Source organism: Cydia strobilella, chromosome 14, assembly GCF_947568885.1.
Source record: "Cydia strobilella chromosome 14, ilCydStro3.1, whole genome shotgun sequence".
NCBI lineage: Eukaryota > Metazoa > Arthropoda > Insecta > Lepidoptera > Tortricidae > Cydia > Cydia strobilella.
In genome coordinates, this window is record NC_086054.1 from 11,455,569 (window position 1) to 11,476,971 (window position 21,403).

General features: G+C 36.1%; 1 protein-coding gene across 1 annotated transcript; it reads right to left on the reverse strand.

Annotated features, from left to right (window-relative positions):
• Positions 1 to 2,369: 2,369 nt before the first annotated feature.
• Positions 2,370 to 21,269, reverse strand: LOC134747201 (juvenile hormone-binding protein-like). The gene is made up of 6 exons (XM_063681800.1): positions 21,191 to 21,269; positions 19,989 to 20,037; positions 18,418 to 18,643; positions 17,206 to 17,330; positions 7,645 to 7,794; positions 2,370 to 2,539 (listed from the first exon to the last, which is right to left on the reverse strand). The coding sequence occupies exons 1-6, from the start codon at positions 21,221 to 21,223 to the stop codon at positions 2,382 to 2,384; spliced, it is 741 nt and encodes a 246-aa protein (XP_063537870.1). The 5' UTR covers positions 21,224 to 21,269; the 3' UTR covers positions 2,370 to 2,381.
• Between the last annotated feature and the right edge of the window lie 134 nt (positions 21,270 to 21,403).

Here is a 21,403-nt window from a genome sequence, read left to right on the forward strand (position 1 = left end):
GCAAGGAAAATGTACAATAGTTAACGCTGAGAGTTCTTTACAAAGAGGTTTAAATATTTTTAATGACCACACGTTGATAACAAAATAGACCGCGTAGATAATAAACAACATGCAGATGTGTCATTCAATAGAACGTGTTATTTTTAGAAGATGCGTCGGCACTTGCACCAAAATGCAACAAACAACTTCCAGGTAAGTAGGATTATCCCATTGTTTTGTCACCGCGTGACACTAAAAAGAGTTTTACTATTGTCAGAGACAGCAAAATATTGATAGTTTCTATGTCTAAGATTTACTCAGTATCGTATAATTCAAAGTATTAATAATGCACCAACCTACTTTATTGTTTGCGATTTGTAAACAATGCAGTTTTTCGCTATTTGTCGTTATTACCAATATATCGTTATAATAATATTATGGCATTATTTGCATTGTCATTCAAGCATTTCAAATTAAACGTGTATACATAATTTTAGCTCAATCGGATGAAGATATCTGCTTCAAAATAAGTCGCAAAATTCTACCCAAACTAACATAGTTATAACATACGAGTACCTCCGTATGTTACATACATACGTACTTGTAGTTACATATTGCAAGATAAAAAATTCAAAAACAAGCGACTACGTAGTTTTAATATAAATTTAATCGTGAAATTTAGTCGATTGAAACTAAAACTAATTTAGTTGTTAGTCGAACATTCTCACAACTAATTTTATCGCAACTAAATTAATCGGGATTAAAAAATGACGATTGATATTTTTAATCGATTGATTAGTTAACTAAAAGATTAATCGATTAATGCCCATCTCTGAATGGCGGTCGGCAGTATGACAGATTTTAGACTTTTACTAACTGTTTGAACAATTAAAATTTGATTAATATGAAAGTTTCTTTTTTTCCTCGCAAGTGTGTTGAAAAACGTCGTATGAAACGCGTGTGCATTGGTAATTACACACATCGGCTTTCTTATTGCGCGCTGGCCTCGTGTGTGATGACCAACTTAGCACACTTGTGTCAGAATGTACTATTGTTATACAAGGGTGCAAAGTTGTATTTTACCCGCGAGTGTGGAATTAAAATACATTTGCACCCGTGTGTAACACAAAACTTTTCACCTCACTATAGCGAGGAAAGTGCAACATGCAAAAAAACAGCTCATAACAAAATAAGTCTTTATTTGTACACAATCATCATCAGGTTAATTATATTATATTACCATCAATTTTATACCTTTAAATGAGCAATTCTTGTATATATATATTTATTCATATATTTCGGGAATTTCGGAAACGGCTAACGATTTCGATGAAATTTGCTATATGGGGGTTTTCGGGGACAAAATATCGATCTAGCTGCTGACATTGTTGACATTTCTGACGATGCGTTTTGAAATGAGAGCTATCGTTTTTTCGCTCACCAGTTGGCGCCTCTGTTGATGGTGGTCCAAAAGACCAAAGATAGATATAACTCCGTAATAAATGGATACAGTCTAAGGAAAAAACGTGCCTCGAAAATCAAGAAAATTTGATTCTCGATCAGATGGCGCCACTAGTTTTGGCCTACACTCGTATAGAGGGCGTTGACTGTTTCGTTTGTTATTTATAATTTTAACGCATACCAGTGAAAGAACATGGGTCAAAATCATATAAAAATAATTAATGCAAATAAAAAAATCATTTATCCATATTTAAATACATTTTATCGTATTTTTATAAATATTCATTTTTAGTTTTAAAGTGTGTCGACAGATGGCAGTGAATTTACTGGGGTTACAAAATTTACTATGACAGTACCGCTCTAGTATAAGTTACTCTATGAAAAGACTAAAGAACAGCTGTCAGTCATTGAAGTGACAAGTGACATTTGACATTTGGAACTATGGAAAAGACCACCATCTACACTAGCGCCCCTAGCGGCGAATTCATACGCGTTAGCCCTCATTGCATCGATTCAACTTGTGCGTTCAGAATTATACTCAACATCATTATAAAAAAATAAATGTTTCTTATAGAATTTTAAGATTTATGACTTAAAATCATTAAACAAAGCTCTATTTGGTATTTTTAATTAAATTCTCAAACCATTTATTTAATGTTAATTATAATATCGAACGAACCATTATTATGAGCGTTTTATGTTTTGCTGTCTGTCAAAAGCTACTTCAACACGCTCCAAGGTCAAATTACTTTCCCCACTAATGGATAAAATGCGCTTTTACCCGCTTATATTAAAGGATAAAAGACGGCTTTCCGAGCTGGTGCGGGGAAAAAGTTTTTTTAACCGGCCACACCTTTGTTTACATTTTATATATTCCGCGGGAACAAATCTTAGACTATAGACATTGCCCTTTATCTTGTCTTGGACTAAAATTAAATATTTTAATTTCCATTTCCATGAGGGTTTTTAAAGAACGCTGTCGCAGGTAGAACTTTAGCAGCCGCCCTGATGTTGTGAACGACAGTGACGTACGCTTTCTCTACTATTTTGCAGAAATTCGTTTTCCACAACTGTTTTATCCCCTCTGGACAAAATGCATCTGCAAACAAAAAAATACACACTTCAGTCTATATGTCGTCATTAGATAAATAGGAGCGGCCAAGGGGTTCACAAATATCTTAACAAAGCCTCTATTATCAAGTCCTTGAAGTGCATGTACAGATATTTTTGAGCATCTGGCCAATTCGATATATCTGTTGGCGATTGTACATCCAAGAATAATAATTACATATATATATGTATTTGAATACTAGCCACACTCGGTTTGATATGAGTAGTAATTCATTTTATAATAGGTACCAGAGATGGGCAAAATGTAATCGACTAACGATTAACGATTAAGATTACAAGAATTAATTGCGACTGACGATTGAAAACGACGATTGATCAATCTTAGTTGTATAGAGTGCAACTAATTTAGTTGCAACTAAATTAGTTGCCGATTGATTTCGGACAACTAAATTTTGTAATCGACTAATTAGTTAGACTATTTTCTCGCGACTAATGTTAGAAGCAAATTGAATAGAATACCTCGGTATGGCTATGTTGACAGACTGATTAGGACATCTTAACGGATGTTTAAAAATAAAATAGTCATGTATTACTTACGATATTTTGACCGTTTCTAAGGAGTGAGATCTGTTCTCACTATTATTTTGCTACTAAAGTAGTGCATCTCTCTGAAATTGGATTAAATTTCTCTTATCTAAGGGTAAATAAGAACTGGGTACTTTGTGCATTAGTAAAATAACACTTAAAAAAACACAATTATATAAATCAAACTTTGTATCTATACATCTATACATATAATAAAGCGGAAGAGGGTCGAAAGTCTGTACATGGAAGATATTCGAAAAAAAATTGGCTGGGGATACTTAGAATCGATAACAGAACACATTCCAACAGTTTTTAGAATTTTTGTCTGTTTATCTGTTTGTCTGTTTATCCGTTTATCTGTTTATCTGTTTGTCTGTTTATTTGACCGCACAACTAACGAAAACGGCTGAACGGATTTTGATGCAAACTTTACTAATCTGTCGAAAAAATCCACGGCCAGGTTATAGGCTATAAAAATTTGAGAAATTTTTATAGCCTATAACCTGGCCTGGGATTAAAAAGGGGATGAAAGTTTGTATGGGGTTCAAGATTTATTTTAAGCTAGCAATTTGAAACTTCGTAAGAAGATATATTATTGAAATACAAGAAAACTAATTTCAGCGTTTTTGAAAATTCATCCCCTAAGGAGGTGAAATAGAGGTTGAAAGTTTGTATGGAGATCAATTTTTTTTGAGTGCGTTACTTGAAACTTTGTATAATGGGCATATTATTATAACTAAGGAAAAGTAATTTTAGCGTTTTCAAGAATTCGTCCCCTAACAGGGTTAAAAGGGGGTTGAAAGTTTGAATCCATTACAAATGCTTTGAAACTTCTTATTCTTAGAAAGGTATGATAGACGATTACAAAAAAACTAATTTTGACGTTTTTGGAAATTTAACCCCTCAGGGGGTGGAAAAGGGGATGTTTGTCTTGGGGTGCAAATTTTATTTTAAGCTAGGAACTTAAAACTTTGCAAATCATTATTATATTAAAAAGCAAGAAAATTACTTTCAGCGTTTTTAAAAATTCATCCCCCATGGTGGTGAAAAAGGGGTTAAAAACTTTATCTTGATAACTATATCATTTTAGCTACTAGGCTAAGTTAGGTATCGTTTTTGTATAAATCGGGTATGCCGAATTCATTTATGATATCTAAATGACACCATTCCCGAGTGAAAACACAAAAAATATGAAAAAAACTTTTTTAATTTCTCTTCACGCTTAAACCGCTAAACCGATTTAGATAAAATTTTGTATAGAGATAGTTTGAGTCCCGTGGAAGAACATAGGGTAGTTTTTAACAAAAAAAAATGAAGACTGCGTTTGCATGGAGAAGCGGCCGTGCTCTTTCCTCTTAATAATGGTCACGAAGGTGGGTACTTAAAAAAAAACTTTTTTCAGTAAATGTCAAACTATTTGGGACTTATACGCGTTACCATGCCTTCCCGAAAAAAATCGAATCTTTCTCGAGTCTCGCAATGTATTGCGGCCACAAGGGGCACGGTCTCAGGAGTCTGAGAAAAACCACGGTGAGAGACTCAGTGGCGCTCTAGCCAGGCAGGTCGCTTCGCTTTCGGCTGAAACGGCAAGCCAGCGCGAGTCTCGATTGTGATCCCAAATACAGCGTACGCAATACATATGTGTGCGCAGATCCTGACAGAGTGTGGCGACGGAGAAGCCGTGTTCATCCTGCGTATCCCTCTCATTCTGAGCAACTTCCCGTTCCGCTTCAAGCGCCTACAGGTCCCCGTGAGAGTTCGATTCGCTATGACCATCAACAAGTCGTAGGGGCAGACGCTACGCAGATGCATTTCCCACTCCGAAAACAAAAAAAAATGGCCGCCGGCATCATGCTTAGACTGATTTCACTGGAGGACCGATTTGGATGACATGATTTTGATGGGAACACCCAAATATTCCGAAATACGTTTTTCCGATTTTTATAACCACGACTTTCATAATCCCGATTATTTATAAGTCCGAAATATCAAAATTACGATTTTTAAAAACACGATGGAATAAAATCACGAATGTGCTATTTCCGAAAACTTTAAATCCGATTGTCACTTGACAGAAAGCTTAGAGTTCCGATTTTACACTTTTCCGAAAAAAAATTTTTTCCGAATTTTTAAATTCCGAAAAATCATTGTCCGATCGGAAATAAAATAATTCGGTATTCAGAAATTCGGTTTTTTACAAGATCGGAAAAATGAAATCCGTGATATTCAAATGAAGACTCACGTTTTAGTAATTATTACGGGTACCTGTCGTGCCGCGTCATGTTAAATTCGGCATAAAATATTTTTGGCATAAAAATTCGGCATAAATAAATTAGACAGAACTGCGAACCTACGAACCCGAACTGTTGCTAGAAGTGGGTTAGGTTAGGTTAGAACTGCGACACCCAAGAAAACGAACTGTTGCCAGAAGTGGATTAGGTTAGGTTAGAATTGCGACCCCCAAGAAAACGAACTGTTGCCACAAAAAACGGCTTTTTGGGTTTTCGGAAATATAAATCTTCGTGATTTTCATCATTCGTAATTATGACAGTCGGAATTTTGATGGGTCGAGCATTTAAAAATCGGAATGATAAAATTCGACATTCTAAAATTCGGAATAATTTTTTTCGGAATTATGTAGTCGATTTGGCTAGGTACAGTCAAGGACGTAAAAATACAAAAATGGTACTGTATCGTTCGATATACACACCTACTACTCTATGCCGTTTAAATCACGTCAAAAATTTGAATAAGGGCAAAAAAATATTGATTTTGGAGTGTAATTTTATTTAGAGGTAGCAAAGAGGATATAATATTATAGAGCGGTACTGTCATAGTAATATTTGTAACCACAGTAAATTCACTGCTATCTATCGACACACTTTAAAACTAAAAATGAAGATTTATAAAAATACGATAAAATGTATTTAAATATGGATAAATGATTTTTTTTATTTGCGGTAATTATTTTTTATTATTTTGACCCATGTTCTTTCACTGATATGCGTTAAAATTGTTAAATAATAACAAACAAAACCGTCAACGCCCTCTATACGAGAGTAGGCAAAAGGTAGTAGCGACATCTGATCGGGAATCAAATATTCGTGATTTTCGAGGCACGTTTTTTCCTTAGACTGTATCCATCTATTACGGAGTAATATCTGTCTTTGGCGGTAGGTACCTAATTGTAAAATATTTTATCTGGACTACAGTCCTCTAGCGTATCCATCTGTCAACTTTACTTTAAGTTCCGTCTCCAGGGGACATTGAGATAAATTAGGGGTGAATTAGCCGCTTACTGACACAGACCGAATTCCACGCAGGCGAAGCCGCGGGCACAGCTAGTATTAAATATAAAAGCAACCATGATATGTATTTAGTTAAACTATAATTTTAGCTCAATCGGATGAAGATATCTGCTTCAAAATAAGTCGCAAAATTCTACCCAAACTAACATAGTTACAACATACGAGTACCTCCGTATGTTACATACATACGTACTTGTAGTTACATATTGCAAGATAAAAAATGCAAAAACCGGCGACTACGTAGTTTTAATATAGATTTAATCGTGAAATTTAGTCGATTGAAACTAAAACTAATTTAGTTGTTAGTCGAACATTCTCACAACTAATTTAATCGCAACTAAATTAATCGCGATTAAAAAATGACGATTGATATTTTTAATCGATTGATTAGTTAACTAAAATATTAATCGATTAATGCCCATCTCTGATAGGTACCTACTAAAAATTACTATAAAGCACGAATAAGATGGCTACGCTTTTATCGCTTATCGTGTTATGCGTTACTCTCGCACTTACGTTTAGAATGTGGCAGAAGATAGATTGGGACCATCTTAGGGGCTCTACAAACCCCACCGGTATCGCATGCGATTATTGATCTATCGATTTCGTTGCACTAAATATATACTATCGTCGACAATAGGGATGATGACACATGTTGAATTTAATAGCACAATCTAGTAACATGGATAGCAAATGAGCAATTTATCACGATAATGTAGATATTAAAATAATATATGGAAATAATACAAAAATACATGACTTGAAAGTTTCAAAATTTAAGTAATTTTTCAACTTTAAAAAAAGGAAAAAAGTAAGGGTACCATTCGATTCCTTACATGTTGTCCAAAAAAATATTGTACAGCAACTATAAACATAAACGCAATATTTTACGGATAAAAACGCAATTTTCTTATTTTGTCCATATACATTCAAAATGGGCTCTCAGTGAACTTGACGTCACGTTCACTTATCTTTTTGTTAGAAGCGTTTCGCGAGTGAAGTACGACTGTCGGGGTTTGACTATCATTTCTGACTTTTGTATTGCTTTAATGCAATGGGTCCCATATACACATCTGATCCTAAAAATAAACCTGATTGATTGATACCATTAATAAAAATTAGTCATCTAGCCTATGTATCGCAAATCGCATGCAATTATCGGTGATGTCTGTGGAGCCCATCAGCATCAGCCCCCGAGTTATTATGAGTCTGGTGTAAAAATATTTATACCGTTACTTACCATTGCAAGTTTCCGCCAACTGAGAACTGAATGAAACTACCGGCGTGTCGACAAGTTCGCAGGAGGTAGTTTCGGGACCGACTACATAATGTTCAACTCCCATGCCGTCTCTTTGTAGATTGTAACTGTATGAAGCTGTGCATAACACACCTGCAAATTAAACATAACCTAACAGTTCATGATATAAATAATTGTTACGTGGTCGAAGTTATCCCAATGCACCCTATTGGAGTAATTTCGGCAACAAGGCAATTTTGAAAACCGCTAATAGGTAGGTGTCTCTACACCTACACACAACACTAATCACTAATTCACAATCTGAATTAGTGATGGAACATCACTAATTCAGATCTGTCACTTTGACAGCTAGAGATAGATTGCATCAGAAATGGAAAACAGCCATAGATCTAGTATATTTCTACAGATGCGGCCTACCGCGTGCGCCCGTAAGGGATAGACATAGATGACGTCATAAACGTGGGGATACCATATTGGTAAAAATTACCAGAATATTTGATATTACGTTGGGGCGATTACCCTGGAGGCACAGTTAGCTTGTTTGACGGTATTAAAAAATTGTTAAATAAAATGTCAATGGGCCGTTCTTTTTAGGCGTATGAACAATGAAATACCTAATAATATAATAAAATAATTCGCGCAGGTGGTACAAAACTAAACATGTTTAGTAAATAAAACGTAAAATAAAATGTATTATGGGTTTTAATTTAAAGAAATCACAAATCGCAATCACACCAATTAATGTACACCACATTTAATCTTCACAACATTTGTTTTTTTTTTTTTGGAATTAGAAGTACGAAAAAACTTCGAGGTCAAAATTACCCATAAAATTATGATATTTTCATCTGGTATCCCTAACATGATTGTTATGCAGCTAAATTAAGAAGAAGTTTAAAAATGGCTGACCTCAGACTCCTACGTAATTTGGGCGGATAATTTTAGAAATAATGTTTTATTTATTTATTTTATTATTTTATTTTATTACAAGGAGATAAAACAGAAGCATACAAGTGAACAATATAGACAGAGTATACATAACTATTATAGATTATGTTGTTTCCTTAAGCATATCTCACCGAGAACATAAGTGGTATTAGAATGTAAACCTAGCAACATGCAACACTTAACTATTTTAACTACAACAACTACATTAAATTCATATTTATGATTTATGAATGTTATGATCTAAAACTACTTATCTATTTTTTATATAATTTTGTGACAGCAGCCTTGAATGAGGCACGGGAGCATGAGAATAAATCTACATTACAAAGTAGCTGGTTGTGGTGGTCGCAAATTCTATGTAAAGGAGCCCGTTTGCCTGCGTTAGAACGCGTAAGCGGTAAACTAAATAAGTGTTTGGACCTGGTCAACTTCTGCGGAGTGCGAAACTGTAGGGCCGCGAGAAGCTGCGAGCAGTCTACATCGGCTACGCAGATATTGCGCAGCATCACTGCGTCAGCAACGGCTCGTCGGTTCTCCAGAGACAGCATGTTAAACTTGATCAAAAGATCAGCGTATGAACAACGCGGACTCTTATTTTAAAATTCAGAAAGCGAAGAAATTTCTTCTGCACCATTTCTATTTTATCTACGTAAATTTGGTAGTATGGGTTCCACGCTACTGAAGCATACTCAAGATATGATCTTACCAGTGATTGATACAGTAGAATGAGAGTGTCCTGCTTTTTGAACGGTTTAGATGTACGTATTATGAAGCCGAGCATTTGGTACGCTTTTTTTACAACGCTGTCTACGTGAACATCAAGAGTTAATTTAGAGTCTAAGTGCATACCTAAATCACGTATACTTTCAGTAGTTTCCAGGCGGTGTTCATTTATGTGATATGAGTTATGAATTATGTATTTCTTTTTTGTGAATATCATATGTTGACATTTGTTGAAAGCTAGAAATAATTTATTCCTTTTGCAATAGTCATAAAGCTTATTTAAATCAACTTGTAGTAAGATGGTGTCTTCATGACATTGCACCCTTTTATAGATTTTGAGATCGTCAGCATATAACAAGATGTGACTATGTTCGAAGCAGGATGAGATATCATTAATAAATACAACAAATAACAGGGGCCCCAAAATTGACCCCTGGGGCACGCCAGACGTTACGGCTGTAGGTGACGATGTGAACCCATTCACTACAACAAATTGGGTGCGATTCTGTAAGTATGAGGCAAACCACCTAAGAAGATTCCCTTTTATACCGTTGTAGGATAGCTTGTTCAAAAGTATCAGATGATCCACTTTATCAAAAGCTTTCTGGAAGTCTGTATATATTGTATCAACTTGCTGTGTCTCATCTAAAGATCGAAAGAGGTAATCGGTAAAAAGAATGAGATTAGTAGATGTGGATTTACCTGTAACAAAACCATGCTGCTCAACCAGTATCAAGTTTTTAACAGACTCATAAACCCGGGAGTGAACTAATTTTTCAAATACTTTTGGGATACACGACAAGATTGATATAGGGCGATAATTTTGAATATTTTCTTTCGGGCCAGACTTGTGGATAGGGGTCACGTTTGCTACTTTCCATCTCTGGGGGAATACTCCATCTTTCAAACATTTATTAAATATGAGCTGTAGCGGCAGAGCCAGAGCAGGACTAGTTCTTTTTACGAAAACTGGGCTGAGTAAGTCGGGGCCTGGACCTTTATTAGCATCAATTTTATTAAGGGCTGAACGTACTTCGTCGATTGATAATGTAATACTAGACAACACATTAATAGAGTTACTGTCATGACACTGCTCAAGAAAGTCTAAGTTATAACTATTTGGTGAATTTGCCTCAAACACAGATCGAAAGTAGGTCGCGAACATGTTACATATCTGTTCTGGACAGTTCGAAGTTGTGTTTTCTAACTTCATTACTTGTGGAAAACCTGCGTTTGTTTGTCTTAAATTCGCAGAATATTTCCAGAACTGTTTAATGTTATTACTAAGTGAACTTTCTACGCTATGTGTGTAGTTATTAAAGCAGCTTTGAATCTGAATTTTAGCTCTGGCACGCAAGAGTGAGAACTCCTGATAGTCTCGTTGAGACCCGTATATAGTCCAACGGCGGTGAACTTTACACTTGCGTCTCAGTGTACCAATCAGACTTTTTGAGAACCAGCAGGGGTAGCGCGCACTTTTAGGTTTATGTAAGGGAACAAAAGCGTCGATGATTTTATATATTTGTGTATAAAATTTAGAGACACAGGTTTCAGGATCCGGAGTGAGCTCTGACACCCAGTCGATAGAGTTCAATTCGAATATTATTTTATTATAGTCAGCTTTATAGAAGTTGTGTTTAGGTCTAGTAGCCATACCCAACGTTTTCGGTTGCGATAGGTCAAATATTATGGTCAGCGAAGGATGATGTGGTACATTGTGAAGCAAGTGATCCATGGGTTTTGACAAACTACATTCTTGTACATTGCTAAGCACTAAGTCTAAAGTTCTGTTGTTTTCGTTCGTGACGTGATTGAACTGCTTGAGATTGGTGAAAGCCATTGTATAGGAGAGCAATTTAATTGTTTCGCTGTCGCTATTAAGAGGTGAACTAGCAGGCATATTATCAATAAATGACCAAGCGACGCCAGGTAAGTTATAATCGCCTATTAACAGTAATTTGCAGGGACACATACTGGAAAAAATATCTTGTACTTTCAAGAAGTGTTTTTCATAGATTTCTTTTTTGGATGAAGGCGGTAAATAACAGGCACACATTATTAAGTTATCTGCAATTAATGGAATCTGCAGATATATTTCCTCAAGATCGTTCGCCAAGAATGTTTTGTTAATTTGCGTAAATAATTGTGATATTTTTATTAAAATCGTTTGATTCTACATTGCTTTGAGTGTAACGTAATTTTACGATGTTATTCTCACATATTGCGTTAAGAGGAAGGTGTAAAATACCGTACTTACGTGTGAAAGGTTATGATCTCATATTTTTGCTCAGAGCGGCTATTACAGCCGATTACAGAACAATTCACCATTATTTTATCAAAGTTCAAGCATTCAAAACGCTAACCATCACTATATTTCATAAGAGAAAGCACAATTTCATACAAAACAACAATAATTAAACAAGCAACGAACAAACATGACATGTCACGTACTTATTTGCTTGCCACAACCTCGGTTGTGGCAGCGGTGGAAAAGTGAAACTATGACAAGGACAAACAATAACAGCGCTTTCTCTGCTACTCCTACTGAAAGATACATAAGACTATCCCGTTCGGTCATTTTCCCCCACCCCTCATGACCGACCCAGTTATACTAGATTCATGAAAACAGCATTAGATTGTTAGTTAAATCTGATTATAAGTAAAAGTTGATAAATAAAGACAACTGTGGTTTTAAACATCAAGTGTTTTTAATTGAGAACTCGTACAACGATTTTGGCGACGAGAATGTTACGTTGTGTCGGTGATTAAAGCGGATAAGAAAGACATAACCTATCATCGCACGCACTTCGAAGACACGCGGTGAATAATATGTTTCAAGATTATGCTGCAGGGTCCTCGGGACCGAAATTTGACCCATATGAAGAAGCAAGCACACTTCCAGAAAGATGGCGTTTGTGGAAGAGGAATTTTCAATATTACATAGAGAGCCAGGTTGGATTAAACGACAAACAGAAAGTAGCGAGATTACTGCATCAAGCAGGGACAGAAGTCCAAGAAATATATGAAAACATAAAAGACGAACAGGTCGTCGGCACTACAGACTACGAAAAATGTATAAAAAGACTAGACTCATATTTTGAACCAGACGTAAATATTAATTATGAACGACAGAAGTTTCGTAATATTAAAAAGGAAGAAGAAGAGACAATGGAGCAATTTATAGTTAAGTTAAGAAAACAAGCCATATTTTGCGATTTTAAGGAAAAAGAGGATGCTATAAAAGATCAAGTTATTGAAAAATATACTGACATAACCCTAAAACTCAAGTTTTTAAAAAAAGGAAAGGACCTGACACTTAATAAAATCATGGAAATATCAAGACTCTACGAGATGGAAAAGGTGGTTAGCAACCAAAATTTAAAGAAAGAAGAATAAGACAAAGAACAAGAGAGTGTTAACAGGATCAGCAATGTGGAATGTTACCGATGTGGACGGAGAGGACATTTTGCTAAAAGTGCAGAGTGCAATGCAGCAAATGAGATATGTAACAAATGCGGGTTAAAAGGTCATTTTGCTAAGTGCTGCAAGACAAAAATAAAGAAAGACATAAAGAAAAAGAAGAAGATGGTTAAATATGTAATAGAATCCTGTTCAGAGGATTCGGACAGTTTCGACGATGAAAGTGATAATAAAAGTGTGTCAAAAAGTATAAATTCAGTGTTCACAGTGATAAATTCTAAGGACAGTAAGTTCGAGATTATAGTAGGTGATCATGTAAGTTCTCCTTTTATTTTAGACTCGGGTACGCCAATAAATATTATAGACAAACACATGTTCAAAAAGTTTTTGAGATCGGGCTTAGATTGTCAACTCTTTGATAAAACAGCTGAAAAATATTACGCCTATGGAGGCCAGGAGGTCCGAAGATTAGGATTTTTAAAAACAGTATTGTACTCTCCTGACAGTAAAATTAAAGTAGATGCAGAGATTCTTGTTTTTAATGGATGTGGGCCTTCTCTGTTAAGTAAAAAGACTTTAGCCAGCTGGGATTGTTAAGAGTAGGACCAGAAGTTAATTGTGTCAATAATATTCTAAATGAGGATGATATTTCGAACCAGTATCCTAACATTTTCAGGGGGAATAGGGAAGCTTAAAGATTTCAAATTGTCAATACCGATTCATCATAGTGTAAAATTAGTAGCCCCGACTATTAGAAGACAACCTTTTCATGTTAGGAACATAGAAAAAGACTTTATTAGAGAGTTAGTAGACAATGACATTATAGAACCAGTAACTGGACCTACCCCCTGTGTTTCTCCTTCACACATAGTAAAGAAAAAAGAAGAAGGTCAATATAGACTTGTTGTTGATATGAGAAAGGCTAATGAAGCAGTAATGAGGGAACGTGTTCCATTACCAACATTTGAAGAACTATTAGCAGATTTAAACGGATGTAAGTTCTTTTCAACACTTGACCTGAAATCTGGGTACCATCAGCTGAAGCTTGATGATGAGTCTAAAAAGATAACAGTCTTCAGCTGCAGTCTTGGTCTGTTTAGATACAAGCGTCTATTTTTCGGAATAAGATATGCATCTGAAATGTTCCAACGAGTCATTGCACATCTCTTACAGGATATAGAGGGTGTTGCCAACAGTCAAGACGACATTCGTGTAGGTGGCCGAACAAGGGAAGAGCATGATACTTAGACGTCTTAGCGACAGTGGTTTAACTCTAAATGAAAAGAAATGCTCATTTGGTGTCACCGAAATTAACTTCTTAGGACATCACATTTCTGCTGAAGGAATAAGACCCACTGTGACAAATCAACAAGTTGTACAGGATTTCAGAGAACCGCAGAATAAAGCAGAAGTAAGGAGCTTTTTAGGGCTTGTCAACTTCTCTGCTAGATTTATTCCCAACTTTAGCACAATTACTGGACCATTACGAGAACTTACCAAAAAGGACTCGGACTTTGCTTGGAACAGAGAACATGAAAATGCTTTTACAAAACTGAAAACACTTATACCATCGGCTCCTGCACTGGGCTTTTATGATAAAGATGCAGAAACAATTTTAGTGACCGATGCTAGTCCAATAGGCATAGCCGCAGTACTAATTCAAAGTCAGAGAATAAAAGTGAGAAACAGCCAATTATAATAAAATATATAAGCAAGGCTCTATCCCCAACTGAACAAAGATATTCACAAACTGAAAAGGAAGCCCTCGCCATCGTATGGGCTTGTGAAAACTTATACATGTATCTAATAGGTAAAGACTTTAAAATTATATCAGATCATAAGCCGTTGGAGATAATTTATTCTACAAATTCAAAGCCAAGTGCCCGTATACAGCGTTGGGTATTAAGACTTCAACCTTTTACATTTAAAGTCATATATAAACTTGGGAAGAGTAATATTGCAGATGCACCTTCAAGACTGATTAGCACCAGCAGCAAGTCTCCACCACCAAGAACAGAAGATGAAGAAGATAAGTTAGTACTGGCATTAGCTGAAACTTCCATAAAAGCTGTTACTATAGAAAAAGTAAGAGAGGCAACTTTACAAGATGAAGAGTTGACGCAGCTAAAAGATGCCAAGAAAGAGATGTTTGGACCAAAGAACTGAGAGCATACGAACTTATAAAGGCAGAGCTATGTACAATGGATGACGTTATTCTCAGAGGTACTAGACTAATCATACCCAAAGCTAAACTAATATGCAAAGTATGGTGGAAAGGCATGGATGGCGATATAGAATACTGGTGTGACACATGTGAAGGTTGCCGCTTGGTAGGACGAGGAGCTGCCCCAGAACCTATAATGCGCACAGAATTACCTACTAAAGTGTGGCAACTAGTTGGAATTGACTATCTTGGGCCACTGCCCTCGGGACATTACCTTCTACAGCTGAAGTAACAATATAGACTTTAGAAAAAGTTATATATCGGGAAGGAATAATGGATGAAATAGTCTGTGATAATGGTCCTGCTTTCATAGACCAAAGGTTCAAGGAATTCCTTTACATCAATGGAATTCGGGTAAGACATACTACCCCGTTGTGGCCCCAAGCCAACGGAGAAGTTGAAAGACAGAATAAAAATATCTTGAGAAGACTGCGAATTGCACAGGGACTGAAACAAGACTGGAAAAGAGAGCTGCTCATTTATCTATCTGCTTACCGATCAACTCCACACAGTACCACTGGGCTTCCTCCTGGAAACGTATTTCGAGGAAGGAGCATAAGAACTAAATTACCGGAAATAGAACAAAGTAATTGCCTTGGAGATGAAGCAATGCGTGACATGGACAGATTAAAGAAAGATAAATTCAAGCAGTATGCTGACAAAAGAAGACATGCAAAAGAATCTGAAATTCATCCTGGAGATAAAGTGTTGGTCAAGCAAAGAAAGGAGAACAAATTAAGTACTACATTTTCTCCAAGTGAACACACAGTTATATGGAAAAGTGGAAATTCTGTAGCAGCTAAATCACCAGAAGGAAAAATAGTCAAAAGGAATTCTTCACAATTCAAACCTATAAAGGATAGAGACCTGAGCAGATTTGGAATAGAGGAGACATTATCAGAATCTACAGAAAGAAAAATAGACAAGAAGAAAGAGGAACTACCGGACATGACCGAGACTATAACAGACATGACAAATGAGACAGACACTGTTACTGACTCTAATACTAGTACTGTACCGAAGCGACAGAGACATGCACCTGTTAAATATCGAGATTTTGTCCTTAGTCTCATCTTAGAGTATATTAACAAATAAAATGTACAATTTATAATTACCCGTAGGACGTGCTGATAAACTCAGCATGTATTGAAATGTAACAATGATGCCAAGGGTATTTAAACTGTATTTTAATTTCTTTCAATTTGTGTTATATTGTCTTTCATGTCTATGATAAAGCATACTTGTTTATTAGTTAATATGTTCCAATTCTTTTGTAACCACATCTAAAGTTATATTATGTGTTTGTATCTTTAGTGTATTAGTACTTCTTTTAGAATTATTTTGTTTTATTAAGAAAGAAAGAGATTGTAGAGTCCATCAGTGATGGAACATCACTAATTCAGATCTGTCTCTTTGACAGCTAGAGATAGATTGCATCAGAAATGGAAAACAGCATTAGATTGTTAGTTAAATCTGATTACAAGTAAAAGTTGATAAATAAAGACAACTGTGGTTTTAAACATCAAGTGTTTTTAATTGAGAACTCGTACAGTAGGTATCTGCTAAATCTAGCACTTCCTACTTTGGTAACTCTTGCGTACTGATGCTAGAATATTCAAAATTACCACGCTTTCGCAGTTAACCCAAAGCACCTTAAGCAAGAAAATGTGGATTACAATTGTGATACAGCGAACGAAACGCTATCTTTATTCTCTCTATCCCTCTTCCATATTAGTGCGATAGAGAGAAAACTACGGAACCCTAAACTGAGCATGACCGGTTTTAGTAGAAAGCCGACTGTAGGTATACCTATCACTGAAAAAAATCTATCTCCTTAGTATCACCCGTTATGCCTATTTAGCTATAAACCACTTCGTAATGCATTACTTTACGATCCGCGATTGGAATTAAAAAAAACAATGCGCTGTTGTTCCACTCAATGAAGCAATGTAAACACGAGCGCAGTGATAAGTTTCGCAACACGAGCGTAGTAATAAATATAGGCCGATAACATATCACACAATCAATAAATCATAATCCGTTCAACCTAAGCTAACCCTGAACCGATTTGGTAATGGCAAAGTGTAACAGCGCCACCATAGACGTACAATCCAATGGAAACAAGATGTTTAGGGTATCAACCTCCAGCACCATCCCACTAACCCGGAGTTAACCCGTTATCCTCGGGTTAGTGGGATGGCGCTAAGAGTATGAATATGCAAACTTACGTCCGTATGTCCAGAAATGTCCCGCCACGGTCCTTCCCAGATTGCGGAACACCTGATTGATGTCGCCGTGTATGTTCACATCGGCAGATGTCGTGAGCACTACCGAACCAGTTCTAAGATCCATTCTAAAATAAAAAAAGTGTTTTTCACCTCAGTAGCTTAACGCGGCGCCTTCCGTATTAAGCGAACAACTCGTGAACGCTAAGCGACGCAGCGGGCCCACGGCGCGGCGTTCGCAACAAGATCGCCCACGTAGGACTTCTATAGGTATCAGGTATCAAAGGATTGATGTTGATCTATTGTTTAACAATTGCTTTACGAGCTCTGCTCTTCAGTCAGCATGTGGTGGCATTACCTACAGTGAAGTAAAGTAGACGCCGCAAAAAAGGTTTTGCCGGGTGGGTATATTTTGTTGTCACTACTCGTATTGTTGACGCCTAATCTAATGACGGTCTCAAGTGGAATCAGGATATGGCATATGAAATGGGGTATATCTAAGTCTGGTAATAGTTTTCGTTGCTAGAAATTGTAATACAAAAAAATATAGCAATTAGAAGTTTTACATACAACAATTCTGCTCGCTCTGTTTATTTTGTATTTTAATTTTTAGCAAAGAAAACTAGTACTGGACATATGCCATGCCATGCCATGTCTATGCCCAGTTTCGTGTAATTTATGCATGCCATTAAAAAAAGTGAGTTAGACGGTATGGGAGTGGCTTTTTAGCGTGTATTTTTGTTCGCGCTGGCCAGGTCCGTACTTTTTAGTATTTGTTGTTATAGCGGCAACAGAAATACATCATCTGTGAAAATTTCAACTGTCTAGCTATCACGGTTCATAAGATACAGCCTGGTGACAGACAGACTGGCAGACGGGCGGACAGAAAAGTCTTAGTAATAGGGTCCCGTTTTTACCCTTTGGGTACGGAACCCTAATTATAGTTAAGACTGATATGAGGTAAAGAAATAAAGGTTTCGATCTCTCTTAATCAAAACCGATCACAAATGTATTAGCTGCAAAGCTGCAATATTCAATTCAATTCAATTCAAACCATACTGCGAAACTAAATCTGTCTGTTACCTCTCCACGCTTAAAACGCTGAGCTGAACCGATTTAGATGAAATTTGGAGATAGTTTGAAGCCCGGGAAAAGATATAGGGTAGTTTTTTTTATCAATCATCATCATTCCAGTTCGTAATAACTATGACTTACTTAAGCGCCTCCAATTTCTGAGGTCCCAACCCCGTCACAGTAATATTTTTATTCAGGTACACCAAATTATCACCCTGAAATGGAACGTCCAATGCAGGAATGGATAAAGGATCAATAGGCAATATGTTTAAGGCAGGTATTCCTTTATAGGTTTGCCTCAAAAATAATTCCGTGGATCTTTTCAGGCATTCAAGGTCTCCGACGTTACATGGCACGAGTAAGGGTTCTGAAATAGTGTAATCTGTTAAAAATCGGGTAAACTACATGACTTTGACTATGGGCTCTATTCTTCTGCGAAATGTGATGTTAGGTTTAAAATACATGTTACTATCTAATTTATGTACCACATTTCTTGTTAAATATTTCTATTTAAGAGACACGAACTCACGCGTTACGTTCTCATTTTAAAACGACATCATACTGTAAAATTACTGTAATATACTGCAATAACATGAGTAAACCCCGTTATCTAAAGCCCCTTCACACTCGTGCGCGAATCGCGGCGCGAAGCCGCGAACGCGAGTGTGGAGTCTAGGTCGCTAATCAGCGAAATCGACTCCACACTCGCGTTCGCGGCTTCGCGCCGCGTAGTCTGGAGGGCCCTTAACGCTCAGTTTGGGGGCAAGCTAAAATAGTGATGTTGTTTCACATATAATTAGTCGATTCATATTTACTTGTTAAGTGTTATTTGTCAAAATAAAATTCTTCTTTTGTGAAAATTGAAGTTATTACAATTCGACGTGGAGATGGTATGCTTTTATGCTATTATTAGTTAATTAATTAATTATGAAACATACAATAATAAATAATAAGAATCTTTCATTTCATAATGATTTAAAAAAATCTCTATAACAGAGCTCTGTTAAGTATGAATCAGATCTTTTGATATGTTATTGAGTGAGTATTGAAATCGACGTCATTATTTATCGATTCAGATTAGCGAAACTGCCCCCATCACTTGCCCCCAAACTGAGCGTTAGATAACGGAGTTAACATGAGACATAACTTTTCGGTATTCGGCATATTTTGCAATGTTCGTATTCGGCCGAATAGTTCGTTTCGAATTGATGAATATTTACCGAAAAAACTTTTTTTTTTTTAAGTTGAGCGATTGTTTTGGTTATTTATGGGATATATCCTAACATTAAATTAAGGCAGTTAAATTGTAAAAAGTTTGTGACTCTTGAACACTATCAAATCGAGTTTTTAGATCAGTTTGTAGCTTTTTCTTTGCGATAGAACAGTTGGAGTCATTATTTCGAGGTGTTGACAAATATTTGAGAAGTATCTACATTTACACGTGGATTACTTCAGAAATCGAAAACACGTGCGGAGTGCAGACTGTATAAACTTATATGGTGCGTTTTAGGCAGCTTTAGCCCAATCGAATATTCGGTTCGGTATGAGCTGAATCGAATATTCGGCCGTATTCGGCAAAGTCCATATTCGGCCCATCTCTAATATATCTATGTCTGGTAGGTATTACTACATAGGTTAAACTTTTGTTGCTAATAGCAATTGTACAAAGACGTAAGAGCGAGTGGAAATTTTGTATGTATATATTATCATACCTGGGTTGTTTATTAAGGCGGCTGATAAAAGGGCGGCGTCGAAGAAGGCCTGAAATACAAACACCTAAATAGTCTAGTTCTATCATAGTACACCTGTGGGAATGTCAATATACGGTGTATTTATTCAACCCATAACCAAATGTAAGGTTAATAAATAGGTCATACAAAGCAAATTTTGCTATAGGTAGGACCAACCCCGAAATCGCGAATTTTTTTTTGGATAGAAAACATCTGAACAGCCAAAATTACGTATCTATTAGTCTTTATTATTACAGAGCTGATCCAATAGCAAAAGTTGCACTGTATGGCCTATATAGATAGAGTTAGACCAAGACAAGTCTACAACGATTTTGATAGCACACGCAGTGCAAGTGTTATTTTAAACGTCAAACTTCTATGAAATTATGACGTATAAATAAAACTTGCACGGCGTGTGCTATCAAAATCGTTGCAGACTTATATATATTGGTGTAACTGTAGATATATGTTGCGTTTTTTCCGCATTATAAAAAAACAGTAGCACTCCCTGAAAATGGCTGATTGTTCGATGGATCTTTAAAAATACCAAATTACAGAAGAGTATTAGAGAGCTTCCATAAGTTGTCATTTGTGTCCGTTCTATCTTTTGATAACCGCTAATGAGGCTTTCACGAGTGCAGCTTACCAATCCGTATTAGAAATGGACACATCACTATAGCGCGGCAAGGACTGACAGATAGCCATCGCCGCAATGGCGTCGTCGACCCTCGTAGTCTTCCCAAGTTATGTCTGTTTTTAAATTGTATCAAATCCTTTATTTGATGATGATTGGGGTATTACTTTAACACTTTCAAACTGCGGATTCATATTAAACAAAAACCCCATAGTCGGTAGCGGGAGGCGGGTTTTTAAGTCAAGTACTTAATTAAAATATACAAATATGTAAGTAGCATTATCCCTTAAAATAGATCTACCATAGTTGTAGTAAGTATTGGATTGTTAGGTGGTTTTACGGTATTTATTAGAAATTAAAAAAAAATCGAGAATCCCGGATATAACTCCGCCGCCTCGTGTTGTAGGTACGCGCGATTGGCATCGAAACTCATGTATAAGAGTTTCCATAATGATATAGCCCTAAGGGAAATGAAAGTGAAAGTGTTAACTACTATAAAAAATTTAAAAGTATAAATTATGCATTTGAATCGAGAAAAACTTTTTCTTACCAACGCGAATACGTAGCAAATTTTATAGTTCATTGTTCCGACTTCTATTAATCTCTGTTCAATACTGATATCACAGCAAATCTTGCGGCCTTTTATACTCTTTTACTCGCCACTATCCCAGTAGCGTATTAGATTATTAATAAAAAAATATTACTTTGATCAGTTTTATTTAACTAAGATTTTTTTATATATTTGGGAATTTTTATGTTATTT